General features: G+C 35.7%; 1 protein-coding gene across 1 annotated transcript in view; it reads right to left on the bottom strand.

The window, feature by feature from the left end:
• Positions 1–2,297: 2,297 nt before the first annotated feature.
• The window catches only part of LOC110452400 (pancreas/duodenum homeobox protein 1-like), a 42,997-nt gene continuing 28,581 nt past the window's right edge, over positions 2,298–16,713 (bottom strand). Inside the window, exon 3 of the mRNA XM_021500902.1 lies at positions 2,298–3,389. Coding sequence (XP_021356577.1) covers positions 2,953–3,389 — 437 coding nt within the window. The 3' untranslated portion in view covers positions 2,298–2,952. The remainder of the gene's footprint in view (positions 3,390–16,713) is intronic.

Genomic DNA, 16,713 nt, shown 5'->3' with positions numbered 1-16,713 from the left:
TACTTGTTGCCACTCTTGTAATGCCATTGAAAATGTATATGGGGAGAAGGCGTTGATAATTTTTGATAACTTGTGTCTAATCCCTTGTCTGCTCTTGGCAATAAATATGTTTAAACTATGCAAAACGTTGTTTTTATTTTCAGTTGTGTCGTTTTTAGGATATCTAATTCATTTTTGAAATATTGGTTTTATCTATAACCAATTTGTTATTTAAAAAAGTTGAATTTGTATCTAATTTTTTGTATGACGTGCAGCAAAATATCTGTTTAACTGTTTATTAATGTATCTAATGGAATTCATGTAATTGTGATTTGTGTAAAAACTAATATGAGAAATAAACAGTCTTTCTGAGGATAAGAAAGGGCTGTAGGAAAGGAAGTACGTGAACGATTTGTATTAAAACGATAATAAAATCACATAAAAATCCTGCAGTAACGATTAATAAACAAACCCAACACAGGTCATAAAATGTACAAATATTTATTGTAACTGCCGTTTTTAGTTCGACACAACTGTCTCTCTAGCATGTCACCACAGCCATGACACATAAACAGGGACAGAGTTTACAACCCTGCCATAGTAACGCCGTCAACTGGAACTGAGACCTGCATACAAATTGAGTTCCAGTCTGAACTGTAGGCAGACTACTACAGGGAACACGATTGTCTCCCTTTTATTTTATCATGAAAATAAAACAAATGAAGAAAAGTTGCAAAAATCAAGCTTTTACTGCTTTCACAATTGCGATAATTAAGTTTCGAAAAGAGCTGTAACTTTTTGTTGAAATACGATTCCAGATCGTATATAAAAAAAAGGGAATGCGTATACCCCAAAAAGCCTTCAGGTACATGTCTTCAATTTTAAGTCTCCATTTGCAAAAATGGGTCAAATATGTAATTTGATTAGTCAAACTCATAGTAAGCAAAGTTTTAATAAAGTCATCAAGAATTTGATAGCTTAAGCCGGAAAATAATAGCAAATAACACATTTCCAAATCTAAATTTTATCACCTCCCCCTCCCCTCCCTTTTCTGAAGGTAACGTTCTTTAGGAGAAGGAACAATATCATTTCTATTTAAAAAAATAATAATGTTTTAGTGAATCTGCAAACAGCTGAAAAATACAGAACTTTAGTTTAAGTCATGCAATCAAAAAGGTAATAAAAATAAAATTAAAAAGTTCATGTTAAGTCGCGCTCACATTCCAATTAAGAAATGTCCAAAATTCTGACAAGTTAAATGTGTAACCGATAAACGATGACATTGGCGAAACATTTGTATCCCAGTCAGCCACCCTCAGCACTAGTATAACTAGCGATATACACCTGTCAATCCAGAGTCATAATGCACTCAGTTTGAAACATGCCATCATCAACTAATGCCTCAAAAAAGATGTGCACGACAATTTAAATCCACACAGATCTGACGTATTAATATTCAACTAACTCAAATGATTATTTACTGCATCAAAAAACTCTCTGACAAATGATCATGAAAAGTGAAGGGAAGTAACTCGAATATCGAATTCAGAATTACGTCCCTTTGACCGGTCAAATGATGAGGCATAACATGAAAATTGAATTTGAACTTGAGCAACGTTAAATTTTAACGATAACGGTACATACACAAAAACAAATTGACAAAAAAACGTTAAAGAAAGCGAGCAGTTCAGAAACATGAATAAAATACATAATCTAAATGATTTGTCGATAGCCTAATTGCACTTAACATGGAACAAAACATCTTTACAGCAAAATACAACGCACTTTTTTTTTATTGTTATAACAAGATTCAAATTCCATATTATTTTTGTCAGATTTTAAAAATACAACAATAACAAAAACAATAACAAAACTAGCACTATTTGAAGAAGCCTGCAAGGGTTCATTATGTAAGGTATGTCCAATGCAAAGTTATGCAATTTTCAAGATATGCATATAATTAATACTTATGATGAGCACTGTCAACCGTTCAGCCATATCTGGTAAGTATGTTCAAGAAATGTTTTCGCCTCTTAAGGTGATATATAATGTAACAACTGTTCAGTATATTTAACTTCTGATCAGCGTAATGACTTTCATATTTAAATCAAATGCTCTATAGCTAATGCTAGACTTCCAAGATTTTCACGATTTTCCTATATACCACGATGTCTTGATAACATTTTACCATTTTTTGTCTGTAAAGTCCTGCACAGTTAGACCTCGTAAATCCAGACACTTTGCAAAAAAATAAAAAAATAAAATAAAAAAAATAACGTTACGAAAGCTACGAATGCATTTGTCACTTCACTTCCAGAGTTAATGGTTAATTTTGTATAGCTGTCTGTAACATAAATTACAAACAGGTTAATGTAATTGTATAATCCATTTTGAAAATATCAAGTCATTTAATTCATCAAATCATGTGTATAAAGTTCACAACATCACTCACCATAATTATCAATGCATGCTGACCAAACGAAGGGAGATAACTGATACCAGATCCATAATAAAACTATTTTTTTTGTATGATTATTGCTGACTTAATTATTCTGGCTTTACTTTGTTATACGAGTCTGGATTATCGAGATTCTATTGTACATACTCTTTGAGACGCCCACTTAGGCGTAACTGTTAATTGAAATGCATAATTGAGGCGATATTAAGGAGACTTTCATATATATATATATATAGTTGACTGATTCCGTGATGTCGATTTCAGCACTAGATTCACCGAAGAAGCTTGTGGATGCTCTGTACACAATCCGTTGTAAATGTATCGAAGATTGGCCCAAAGAGATGACAACTGGTAAACAGTCCATGCCATTGTCACCGCCATGTCATCTGTGAAAAGCCATGTAATTGTTTTAGAGATTAACTCTGCACGACGCCAATTGATCAACAATCAAATTGGGCAAAAATCCATGTATTATGATCTAAAAATATATATATTTGATAATGAATGATTTTATATCATGATGAATCTTCCTTTTTCAAATGTGACGACACACCGTTTTCTGATAATGCCTTTTTTGTAACTATTTGAACACTTTCTACACTTTCCCCGTTTGGTGATCGACCGCCATTTTTACCGGTGTTGACGGGAGATAAGTCTGTGAGAGTTGGGGAATCTGGGGGAGAGTTTTGGGATTCCGATTTCGTCGAAGACGAATCGGACGGTAAAGGTCTAGGTCGACGTTTCGCTTCATCCTTTTTCCATTTCATTCGACGATTCTGAAACCAGATTTTTATATGTCTCTCCGTCAAATTCAACATGGCGGCCAATTCTATCCGCCTCGGTCTGGAAATGTACTTGTTGAAGTGGAATTCCTTCTCGAGCTCAAGCAGCTGACCACGTGTGTAGGCTGTACGTGTCCGTTTGTTGTCATCTTCAATAGGAAACTGGGCACCTGTCGAGTACAAATAAAATTAATATGAAAATCAACAATATGCAATGATATAGATATAAAAAAACCGACACAACAATAGGTACAGTAAAATTTCTTCAACAAGATCAATCAGTTTTGAAATATGTAATATTGACCGACAGGTTCCTTTGTCAAGCCATGTCTGAGTAGGTTTCAAGTTCCTATAACTGACATTGCGATTCATTGATTGATGGGTTTAACATCCTTGTTGCGATTATAACCAATTCTATCAAATTTACCCACGAGGAGGAGAAGGACGGATCTATTCCATTCTTTGACACGCTCATCGTCCAGAAAGAAAATTGCGCCTTCAAGCAATGTTCCAGGCAGTGTCAAGCAATCGACAAACCTCGGGTGACTCCGCTACGCTCCATCATAACTGTTCGAGGAACGAGTCACCCGAGGAGTTCCGAGTGCAGTGTCAGTGGAATTCAACGTTACTAATTCAACGTCATCATTATGACGACGTCAGCTATCGGGCATGCTAATCATAGCTGATATGAGAATCTGAATTTGGCAATTCCGAATTAAGAATTGAAATATTTATTCTGAAAATGTACGATGGTATGAAACCCATATGCTTATAAACATATCCCAAGATGCACTGTTTGTGTTATGCTTTAACAGCATTTTTTTGAGTTTGTACGTTTAATAAACGACTGTAATCACAGTCCAAATAACATCTTATTCAGTAGGGACTTAAATTACCTCCCATTGTATATCATAGGCATATCCTTCATGAGTATATCATATATATCATACTTGTATCCGGCTTGTGAAATATGTAAAAGTCGTAAACTGCATCATTAATATCAGACAAAGCTACTACATGTAAATATTTAATCGTGTATCGTGGAGATGATCTTTTGCATTATCCACGTTGCATATGATCGGTAAGTATATATAATATTTCTGAATTAATTCAATAAAAAAGCACAATGGATCGACGTAAAAAAAATCTCAGTCGTGAAAAGTGAACGTTCTACACTTGCTTGGTATAAGACGGTATTTTAGATCAATATCACTCGCACGACCTTTTCAACCTGCAAAGTTCATCATAGTGATTTTAATTTGATTTAATTGGAATGATACGATAAAGAACTAGTTATGATGTACAAAACAGACAACTGTTGTAATTAAAGACTTAAACAAAATGTTTAGAAACTAAAGCCTTAAGTTTGTATTCTTGTATGACGTTATATAGGTATCATAAAGGGATTTGGCGATGGTTCGAGGGAGACATGTAAATCACATTGTTAAGAGAATAGGAAAATGGCGTGGAAATATGTTGGATCGAAGCGAGGTGGCTATATAATGAAAACAAGAGGGACATCGTATCGAGGTTTTTTTCTAGTTCAAGGGAGAATAATCCTGATAGCTATTAGTCAACATGTGGGACCGATCTTAGAAGAAACCTCCTATACAAAATATATGGCCATGGTACATGTATATTGGTAAAATAATTTAACTGGATTTTTTTTTGCAATATCAAAAACCCTGAAAGTACTTTAAGCATCTCAAAAACTAAATATGTCCCTAAAATTCATACCATTGCAAATGTTCAACCAGTCAGATTCGTTCCCCATCTCCCACCCCTCCGCCACCCCCCAACACTCACACATACACACGCCTCCCCTTTTTTTGTTACAAAGAGGTAAGCGTGATCTTGCCATTAAGTTATGAAGTCCCATATATAAACCGAAGTGGTATGCAGAACGCAACTGTATTTATTGTAGATTTCTATAAGAGTTTCGACAGTCCCGCAGTATTTGTTCCAAACAAAAAGTGGCCAGATGGAAAGCTGAAACAGATTTTGTTTACGAAAATATGTCTCTCTAAACAGAGGTTGGATATTGGGTATCTGCAATAGTAGTGGCTGGATAACCGAGGCTTGATAGGGGGACGACCGGATAATTGGTGGCTGTATTACCGAGGCTTGATAGGGGGACGACCGGATAAGTGGTGGCTGGATTATCGAGGCTCGATAGGGGGATGACCGGATAAGTGGTGGCTGGATTATCGAGGCTCGATAGGGGGATGACCGGATAAGTGGTGGCTGGATTACCGTGGCTTGATAGGGGGATGACCGGATAAGTGGTGGCTTGATTAAGGAAACTGGGTACTGAGACAACCGGATTTGTGTCCGTTGGATAAACGATGCTGGAAAGTGAGACAACCGGATTAGTGGCGACTGGATAGTAAGATAACCGGATTAGTGGTGACTGGATAGTGGAATAACCAGATTAGTGGTGACTGGATAGTGGGATAACCAGATTAGTGGTGGCTGGATAGTGGAATATCCAGATAAGTTGTGATTGGATAGTGGAATAACCGGATTAGTGGTGACTGGATAGTGGGATACGGAATAAGTGGTGGGGTGATAGTGGGATAACCGGATTAGTTGTGGGTTGTTAGTGGGATAACCGGATTAGTTGTGGGGTGATAGTGGAATAGCAGGATTAGTGGTGGGATGATAGTGGGAAAACCGGATTAGTGGTGACTGGATAGTGGGATACCTGGATTAGTGGTGACTGGATAGTGGTATACTCGGATTAGTGGTGGGTTGATAGTGGAATATCCGGATTAGTAGTGATTGGATAGTGGAATAACCGGATTAGTGGTGACTGGCTTTTGGTATACTCGGATTAGTGGTGGGTTGATAGTGGAATATCCGGATTAGTAGTGATTGGATAGTGGAATAACCGGATTAGTGGTGACTGGCTAGTGGTATACTCGGATTAGTGGTCATTGGATAGTGGCATAACCGGATTAGTGGTCATTGGATAGTGGTATACTCGGATTAGTGGTGGGTTGATAGTGGAATATCCGGATTAGTAGTGATTGGATTAACAATGCTGGACAGTTCTAGCATAGACCCATATCTCAACATACTGATATCATTCTTTGTTAGTCTTCGTCTAGAGTGCCTGGTATGTAAGATTATCGACATGAAATGTCGACATAATGAATACATGCGATGTCGACATAACACTATATTATTACATTGCCGTGTACGTCAATTATTATATATGTATTATACAGGATATCTATGATAATATTAATACTGTGCCTAAGGTACATTTACTTTGAAGGGGCTGCTAATCGCTCAAATTTGATAATGTATATAACAAGTTGGTTAAACTAATTTTAAATATTATTACTGAATAAAAAAAACTTGAAATTCCTCAAGATACTTATTCAAATGTCACCATATTCGGCTGACATACATGACTCGTTGCCACCCGTTATCAGTGACACTGGACACATACGTTGGTCGTCAGCCGTCTGGTGTGGTGGTGTGAGCCAGAGATTAGAGTACAGGGTACCAGTCTGTCAGACTTGCCCGCCTCTCGACCCTTACCTCGGTCTCCAGGTAATTTGTAATGTGGAGACTGAAGCAGATCAGACCATCAGTTAGCATAGTAGCTACACGCGAGCCGAACTTCATAAGTATACCCATTTTATTATAAAAATAAACATATCAATATGCAGAACTCCCTAAGGTGGATATTTTTGCAGAAAATATTGAAGTAAAATATGGTTTAAATTTCCCTATGAGTGACCACTGCATTGAATACAGTGACTGACCAGGTTCTGATGTTAGGACAAATCAATCAAATCAAAATACAGCTGTAAATTAAGAGCAATTCCTTGATGATATCAAATAAAATATGTTTAAATTAAAACTTAACTAGATTGAGAGCAACATATCTTGTACGTAGGCATACCTTGGTCAAGGGGAGGCTACTCCGGTAGCCCTAACCGGTATTGGAGTAAAAGGATGGCGATGGTATACAATCGATCGGTCAACTTGGCGGTATTGCCCACTGACTCCGCCTATATATTGACAGTCAACATGTTATCAAAGTAATCATTGTCGTGTCCGGTCAGTGTTAGGACAGATAACAGCCAACTGACCACACATTGATACTGACCAACACTTTTTCGGTGATAACGTATCGACTTTGACCTGGTCGTACCGTAAATGTTATTCAGCCAAAAACCTGTGAAAGTCGTCATGTTTCCCAACATGGATACGTCGAAGTAATTGATCAATGCCCTAATAAGTAAACCGGGTAAGGGGTTGAGGTAGGGGTAGGGGTAATGGGTTGGTGCGGGGGTAAGGAGTATTGGGTAAGGGGTTGGGGCTGGGGTAAGGAGTATGGGGTAAGAGGTTGGGGCGTTGGTAAGGAGTATGGGGTAAGTGGTTGGGGTGCTTCGTCCGCCCAAATCATATTCTTGTCTAGGCTGTAACCTTAACAACGGTTATTCTTCCTTTAAGACTTTCTCTTACAAATTCGTCTTTTATACCTTCGATTCTTCGCAGTTGGAATTCATTGGACCTTTCATTACGATCATTGACTTCTTTAAATTCTTCAAAAACTCGTTAACTTCAAATGTACTATCTCCTCCACCAATTTACTTCGGTTTCGGTTAAAGTAAATTTAACGTTTTGCACACAAAACTTAGACATCGGTGTAGTCCACTTAAATATGATCTTTATATAGTAAATCTTGTTGATAGTCCAGTTTGTTATTGTGGCCATCCCTGTGAAAATGTTTTTCACTTTTTTTTGTGAGTGCATACTTTTAACAACGAAAGTCGCATCCTGCTCCAAAATTTAAATGCCTTGCATGTTGATTTTAATTTAGAACTATTTTTTTTTCGTTATGGTTTCTCAACTTTCGGTAGAAATCAATACAAGCAGTTTTAAACATGTGCATCATTACATCAAATCCAGCAAAAAGGTTTTGATAACTGTTATTAATTTTCCTTATTTTTATTTATGTCTGTACGTTGTTATATGTGTTTATGAAATTGCATTCCATTATTTTGTCTGATTTCTTTGTTGCATCGATTCTGTTAATTTTGAAATTACTTTACCAGTCTGCATGCCATGAAATTTGTATAATTTATAATTATATAATTAATTCGAATGCGGATCCTTTTCACAGTTTACACGATTTCTCTTCTAGGTAACACCCCCTCCCCCTCCCCCCACCCCCCTCCCCTTACACACACACTTCCTTCTCCACCCAATCCCTCTCCCTTGACTTTACCCCCAACTTTTATGACTTGCAAACCACTGCACTGCATTATTTTACAAATACTTTATAACATTGAACCGTCAGATTTGTTTTCTAATTATTTCTGTTAATTCATATCGAAGCTATTTACTTACGATGAACATTTTGTTAACAGTTGTCACTGTGGTAAAAAAATATTAATACCGGACGTTCCGCAATCGAGATATACATGTCCCACTTAGGCCGTAGTGTATTTATCTGTTTTTGCGTAACTCGGGTTGCAATTTGGAAAAAAAAGATGATGTACTGGTTAACGTGATGCACCATTTATCACGATGTACCAGTTATCTTCCTGTGACTGTTACCGTGATATACCAGTTAAAACAGTTAACGTGATGCACCATTTATCTTGATACACTAGTAACAGTGATGTACTAATTATCGTGATGTACCAGCTATTGTGATGTAAAAGCTATCTTAGTGTACCAGGTATCGCCATGAACCAGTTATTATCGATGTACCAATTATCGTGATACAGGTTATCATGACGTACCAGTTATCGGGAGGTACCAATTATCGTGATACAGGTTATCATGAGGTACCAGTTAATGTGATGTACCAGTTATCATGATGTACCAATTATCGGGATGTACCAGTTATCATGATGTATCAGTTAAGTGATGTACCAATTATCGTGATACAGTCTATCATGACGTACCAGTTATCGGGATGTACCAGTTATCATGATGTACCAATCATCGGGATGTACCAGTTATCATGATGTACCAATTACCGGGATGTACCAGTTATCATGATGTACCAATTACCGGGATGTACCAGTTATCATGATGTACCAATTACCGGGATGTACCAGTTATCATGATGTACCAATTATCGGGATGTACCAATTATCGTGATACAGGTTATCATGAGGTACCAGTTAATGTGATGTACCAGTTATTATGATGTACCAATTATCGGGATGTACCAGTTATCGGTATGTATCAGTTATCATGATGTACCAGTTATCATGATGTATCAGTTAAGTGATGTACCAATTATCGTGATACAGGTTATCATGAGGTTCCAGTTAATGTGATGTACCAGTTATCATGATGTACCAGTTATCATGATGTACCAGTTATCGGGATGTATCAGTTATCGGGATGTACCAGTTAACGTGATGTACCAGTTATCGGGATGTATCAGTTATCGGGATGTACCAGTTAACGTGATGTACCAGTTATCATGATGTACCAATTATCGGGATGTAGCAGTTATCGGGATGTATCAGTTATCGGGATGTACCCGTTAACGTGATGTACCACTTATCGGGATGTACCAGTTATCGTGATGTACCAGTTATCATGATGTATCTGTTAAGTGATGTACCAATTATCGTGATACAGGTTATCATGACGTACCAGTTATCATGATGTACCAGTTATCGGGATGTACCAGTGAGTTAACGTGATGTACCAGTTAAGGTGATGTACTTGCAACAGTGATGTATTAATTATCGTGATGTACTAGTAACAGTGATGTATTGATTGTCGTGATATTTCACGATAGATCACAGTAACCAGGGTAAGAGAGTAACACTTGCCCTCTGGTCAGAGACTACTGACTTCAGCAAGGACTACTGAATCATAAAGTCCAGACCACATTAATAACGTCATTCACGGTAACTAGTACATGCACACTACGATATAACTGGACCAGGCCCAGATGAACATCTCTATCAGTTTACAACGTGACAAGTTACCGAATAACACAGTGTGGTAAATATCATGACTTTAATATACATCGAGAAACAACTTATAACAAAAAAAATCAATGTAAACGTAATAACAATATTACATGTACCTTATATTATACATATTAATAAAATAATAAACTAATTTTGAAGTAAGAGAATATCCTTTCCCTTTCTGTGGATTTCCCTTATAGACACTATAACCCTGTAACATATAAATAATCCCGTCAACAAATAAGTTAACAATAAATTAGATTTAAAATGTGTGAAGCATTTCGCTGTACCTATCATTTTTGTAGAAAAAAACCCTTCGTAACTCCTATTATCAAGTATATTAAATAAACAAATTGAATTGTGCGGTCATCTGGCAAACGTCTAGATATTTTGGAAATATACTTTTCTCTAGTCATTGTCATCTTCATCACTCTCCAGAACTACAACCACACATGGTTTGTCCAAAACCTCGTATCTCGTGTTGTAGAATAGACAACAAGCACATTGATGACACGGAGATAAACGTGATGCTGATTCAGATTCCTCAAAGCTTCCTTGGTTACAGTTGCCATTTGAATCAATATGTCCGTTCAGGTCTGTCTGGTTTAATTTGATCCATGCGCAGAAGTCATCAAATGTGAATTCGTTCTTAATAAATAAAGACATGATCTGTTTTGACAAAGAACTGTGTTTGGAATTGGTGGATAAAGGTTGTTTAGAATCTGTCAGTGTCCCTTCCTTCGGATCTGGCCTATCAACAGTTGTCATATCGCTATCTTGGTCCAGTAAACTTTCATCTAAATTCAAATTCTGATTTTCACCTTCATCTGTGAAACTCAGATCTGCACAGGTTGACGAATTTGTCGACTGTAGCATCTTCTTCTTATGCTTTGACCTGGTCTTATATTGCGTTTTCCCAGGAGTGTCGTCTTCATCGAGTGATATTTCATTTTGGATGTCGGAGAAAAATTTGATTTTACCTCCATATGACTTCCGTCTGGTCTGAATATCTGTCAATAGATGCCTGTGACCATATACAAATGATGGATGGGCAAATTGAAATATTTCAACACCATTCGTCTCTTTGATTCTCCAGTCAAAACCGTACTCTCGGAAGAGGCGTCTCAAATTAGGAAATAACGAAATTTGTACAAACCCAGGGTACAATGTCATTACCTTTCGTTCATATTCCTTCTCGTTGACGCATATTTCATTTCCAGTTCCACTCCAGTGAATAAGGTGCCCATCGCTTGCAACGTCATACAACTTCTCCGGAAAACGTTCTTTGGGATCCATGCTTAACATGATTCGACCCCTTTTGGTCGTATTTTCTCCGGAATCTGTCATGTTCACTTTCTCAGACTGCTATTTGACGAAAAACCTCGAATATTGGCTGTTTAGAAAGGCGACATCGAGATATGAAACTGCACTGTGAGCAAAAATCGTCTGTGTTTATGACCAATACTTGTCGTCAATCTTGTCATCAAGAACTGATGACGTCACAGGAATGTGCGGATGTAATAATGAGGTACGGAAAGGAGAAATGATTCCATATCTTATGGTATAGACAAAGTGACAGGAGAGGGGAATTCTTGGTGTTTTAATTGTGAGTAGATGTGTAATAATCCATTAAACCAAAATAGGATCATAAAAGATTAAAATAAAATGAGTATAATAAAAATAAAGCGACAGGTAAAAGGTAAACAAACGCAATAAATAATTTTCTTTCACAATTATTTTGGAAACTTTGCTATTTGGTATATTAGATAGCTCAAGTAGTTATAATCGAATAGATAATGAATTGCTAGTTTGATTAAACTCCATATCTACAAAACAATGTATCTTTACAGTACATTATCAGTGATAGCATAAGTTAATGTGATAAAAAAACCTGTATGACATATGGTTAAGGTAAATCCCATTCTCAGATTTATTTATGAATGGCGAGAAAAAAATTGATGAAAGTGGTCAAATTTGACCGAAACCAGCTCGTTGATATTTTGAAGTTGTACTCAGTATTAACCTCAACACAAAGCCTGAAATATATTATCCACCATAATATACTTCTCTGATGATTCTGCTAAACGCTATTTTTCTTTCTTTTTCTCACTCTCCTGTCTTTCACTGTCCCCTTTTTCTTACTATATAATTGAAGTATTTCTCTATTTTATTCGTTTCGGTTTTCTCCAATCCTTGAATTTTTTCCTTCATTTTTTTTATTATGAATTATATTAAATACTTTTAATGGAACTCTTTTACTTCACTTGTTATTCCTGTAACAGTACAGTGTATATATATGTGTGTGTCCATTATTACCATTTGATAAATCAATTCTCTGCTCTGCTGGTATGAAAGATATTTGAGCGGATTTGTGTTGTAACTTAATAGATTTTTTTTTTGCCAAAATTCAAAAGTGAGTTTGTTACTGAGCAATATATACCTAGTGTAATGGCTCCTGGTGCACGTAGTACTCTAGTAAAATTTAGATGTGGAGTTGCTCCATTTCGTGCTGAAACAGGCCGTTATGAAAATTTAGATAATAATTTTGTTTCCATTGTACTAATGTGGTAGAAGATGAGCTCCATGTTTTAATTCACTGTCCTTTGTACCAAGATATAAGAGATGAATTGTTTTGTTACATGTAAAGCCGGAAGATATGACAATAATTTTGTTGCACTCTGTGATACCGATAAATTATATTTTATACTCCAGAAGACTGATATATGTATTTATAGTGCCAAAACCAGTAAACAAATTTTAGATAGACGTAGAAGCTTATTTTATAGAAATTAATCTTTTACTATGATCATATATTTAACCTGTATATATATCCTTTATAGTCCCTCGTAACTCTGTACAGAGTGACCTCTATTTTTATTTATTATTGATGTTGTACATATGTAACTGTTCTATTTAGGGTGAGACTCAAATAGTATATTTGAATTAAATTGAATAATGTTGTATACACATGTATGTATGACTACATTGTATTGAAAAGAATCTCCATTTGAACCCCCTCCCCAAACAACAACAAAGAAATATCGAACAATAGGCTACTTTCTAATCATTATGACTAAATACATTACTATTTGAACAGTTATTATGATGGCCATAAGGTTCGAGAACAGTTGTTGAATTTTGATGCTAAATTTCATTTCGTTTTCGAATTTTACAATCGTTACCTCTTAATTAAAAACAACAAATTTTAAAATAGATTTCTTTACAAATATTTGAAATAGTTGTCTGAATTAAGATATCTGAAATATTTTAATAATTGACAGGAAATGAAATGTCTCCTTTCCACGCACCGGGATCATACCAAAACAATGTATTTCAACAGCGTAATCCTCGGTACTACAGTAGAGTAACCGAACCACGCTGGATGTTCAGCAACACAAAAATCTAATTCATCGACTCCAGTATTTATATTAAACTGAGCAAACGTCTAGTATATTCTGGCTTTGGTACAGCCAGCTCCCAAATCCAATAGACGCCAAATATTTACTTGTCTCGGTCGGTCGCCTGTTAACCATTTACACAAACGGGGAAATACTTGGGACATGTGAGGTCATCATAAATTCCAACCGAACAGTACGGAAACGATTGCTATGTCATATCAATTGTTTTACATGTTTATTTACGACGGACGACTCAGAAATGGATTAAATGACAGTTGATTTTAAACAAAGGTGGAAAAAAATCAGTTGGGGTTTTAGGAACCATAGATGTCTACTGTGAAATAAACGTTAAAAAAATGACAGAAAAAATGACAGAAAAAAGAAAAGAGCAACACCTTTTCATTTACTGATAAAGTGATGTCAAAATTTGTAACAATGTACATATTAATTTAAAATTTTCTTGATGTCTTGATTTTCCTCCTCTTGACAAGGGGAAGTGACAAAATCCGTGTAATCCCCCGTCGTAGGATTGTTTAAATCCATGGGTGACATAGCATGGGGAGTATGTCAGGGGAGATAAGCCGGGACAGACAGGACCTGTCAGGCAAATATCGACCCGGGGTAAGAGCACTCGGTATCAGTACAGAACACCACCGGGTTATATTTACTCGATTCTGGCTTGTGTACATTTTGTATCCGTGTAGCATTTAATTTGGTTAGTCGAGTAAATACCAGCTTTAAATAAAATGACATCATTTTAACGTGCCCTGTCTGGTGGTGTGGCTATGAAAATTGATTTATTAACAGTTTAGTATATGGAAGCATGTGTCGATTGCAGAGTAATGAATGTCTGCAAATAGTTTCATGTTTATTGCAGAATAAGTTTTATGTTTCCAAATATTCAATGTCAAATGCAACATTTAATTAGGTCTAAAATGGAATTGTTAAGTTGTCGATTGCAGCGCAAATATCATGTAAATACATTGTAGTGTAATGTCGATTGAAGTGCAAATATCATGTAAATATATTGTAATCTAGTGTCGATTGCAGTACAAAAATCATGTAAATACATTGTAATCTAGTGTCGATTGCAGTACAAATATAATATGAACAAATTGTAGTCTAGTGTCGATTGCAGTACAAATATCATGTAAATACATTGTAGTTTAATGTCGATTGAAGTGCAAATATCATGTAAATATATTGTAATCTAGTGTAGATTCGGTACAAATATCATGTAAATACATTGTAGTTTAATGTCGAATGAAGTGCAAATATCATGTAAATATATTGTAATCTAGTGTAGATTCGGTACAAATATCATGTAAATACATTGTAGTTTAGTGTCGATTGCAGTGCAAATATCATACAAATACATTGTAGTCTAGTGTCGATTGAAGTGCAAATATCATGTAAATATATCGTAATCTAGTGTCGATTCGGTACAAATATCATGTAAATACATTGTAGTCTAGTGCCGATTGCAGTGCAAATATCATGTATATATATTGTAGTCTAGTGTCGATTGAAGTACAAATATCATGTAAATACAATGAAGTCTAGTGTCGATTGCAGTGCAAATATCATGCAAATACATTGTAGTCTAGTGTCGATTGCAGTACAAATATCATGTTAATACAGGCTAATGTAGATTGCAGTGCAAATATCATGCAAATACAATGAAGTCTAGTGTCGATTGCAGCGCAAATATCATGCAAATACATTGTAGTCTAGTGTCGATTGCAGTGCAAATCTCATGTAAATACAATGAAGTCTAGTGTCGATTGAAGTGCAAATATCATGTAAATACACTGTAGTCTAGGGTCGATTGCAGTACAAATATCATGTTAATACAGTCTTATGTAGATTGCAGTGCAAATATCATGTAAATACATTGTGGTCTAGTGCCGATTGCAGTACAAATATCATGTAAATGCAATGAAGTCTAGTGTCGATTGAAGTGCAAATATCATTCAAATACAGTCTAATGTCGATTGCAGTGCAAATATAATGTAAATACATTGTAGTCTAGTGTAGATTGCAGTTCAAATATCATGTTAATACAGTCTTATGTAGATTGCAGAGCAAATATCATGTAAATACAATGAAGTCTAGTGTCGATTGCAGCGCAAATATCATGCAAATACATTGTAGTCTAGTGTCGATTGCAGGACAAATATCATGTTAATACAGTCTAATGTAGATTGCAGTGCAACTATCATGTAAATACAATGAAGTCTAGTGTCAATTGCGGGGCAAATATCATGAAAATACATTGTAGTCTAGTGCCGATTGCAGAGCAAATATCATGTGTATATATTGTAGTCTAATGTCGATTGCAGTGCAAATATCATGTAAATACATTGTAGTTTAGTGTCGATTGCAGTGCAAATATCATGTACATACATTGTAGTTTAGTGTCGATTGCAGTGCAAATATCATGTACATACATTGTAGTTTAGTGTCGATTGCAGTGCAAATATCATGTATATATATTGTAGTCTAGTTCCGATTGCAGTGCAAATATCATGTATATATATTATAGTCTAGTGTCGATTGAAGTACAAATATCATGTAAATACAATGAAGTGTATTGTCGATTGAAGTGCAAATATCATTCAAAGACAGTCTAATGTCGATTGCAGTGCAAATATCAAGTATATACACTGTAGTCTAATGTCGACTGCAGTGCAAATATCATGTAAATACATTGTAGTCAAGTGTCGATTGCAGTGCAAATATCATGTAAATACAATGAAGTCTAGTGTCAATTGCGGGGCAAATATCATGAAAATACATTGTAGTCTAGTGCCGATAGAAGTGCAAGTATTATGTAAATACATTGTAGTCTAGTGTCGATTGCGGTACAAATATCATGTTAATACAGTCTAATGTAGATTGCAGTGCAACTATCATGTAAATACAATGAAGTCTAGTGTCAATTGCAGTGCAAATATCATGTAAATCCATTGTAGTCTAGTGTCGATTGCAGTACAAATATCATGTTAATACAGTCTTATGTAGATTGCAGTGCAAATATCATGTAAATACAATGAAGTCTAGTGTCAATTGCAGTGCAAATATCATGAAAATACATTGTAGTCTAGTGCCGATAGAAGTGCAAGTATTAT

The sequence above is a fragment of the Mizuhopecten yessoensis genome, unplaced genomic scaffold, assembly GCF_002113885.1.
Source record: "Mizuhopecten yessoensis strain PY_sf001 unplaced genomic scaffold, ASM211388v2 scaffold6683, whole genome shotgun sequence".
Taxonomy (NCBI): domain Eukaryota; kingdom Metazoa; phylum Mollusca; class Bivalvia; order Pectinida; family Pectinidae; genus Mizuhopecten; species Mizuhopecten yessoensis.
This window is presented reverse-complemented; position numbering and strand designations above follow the sequence as displayed.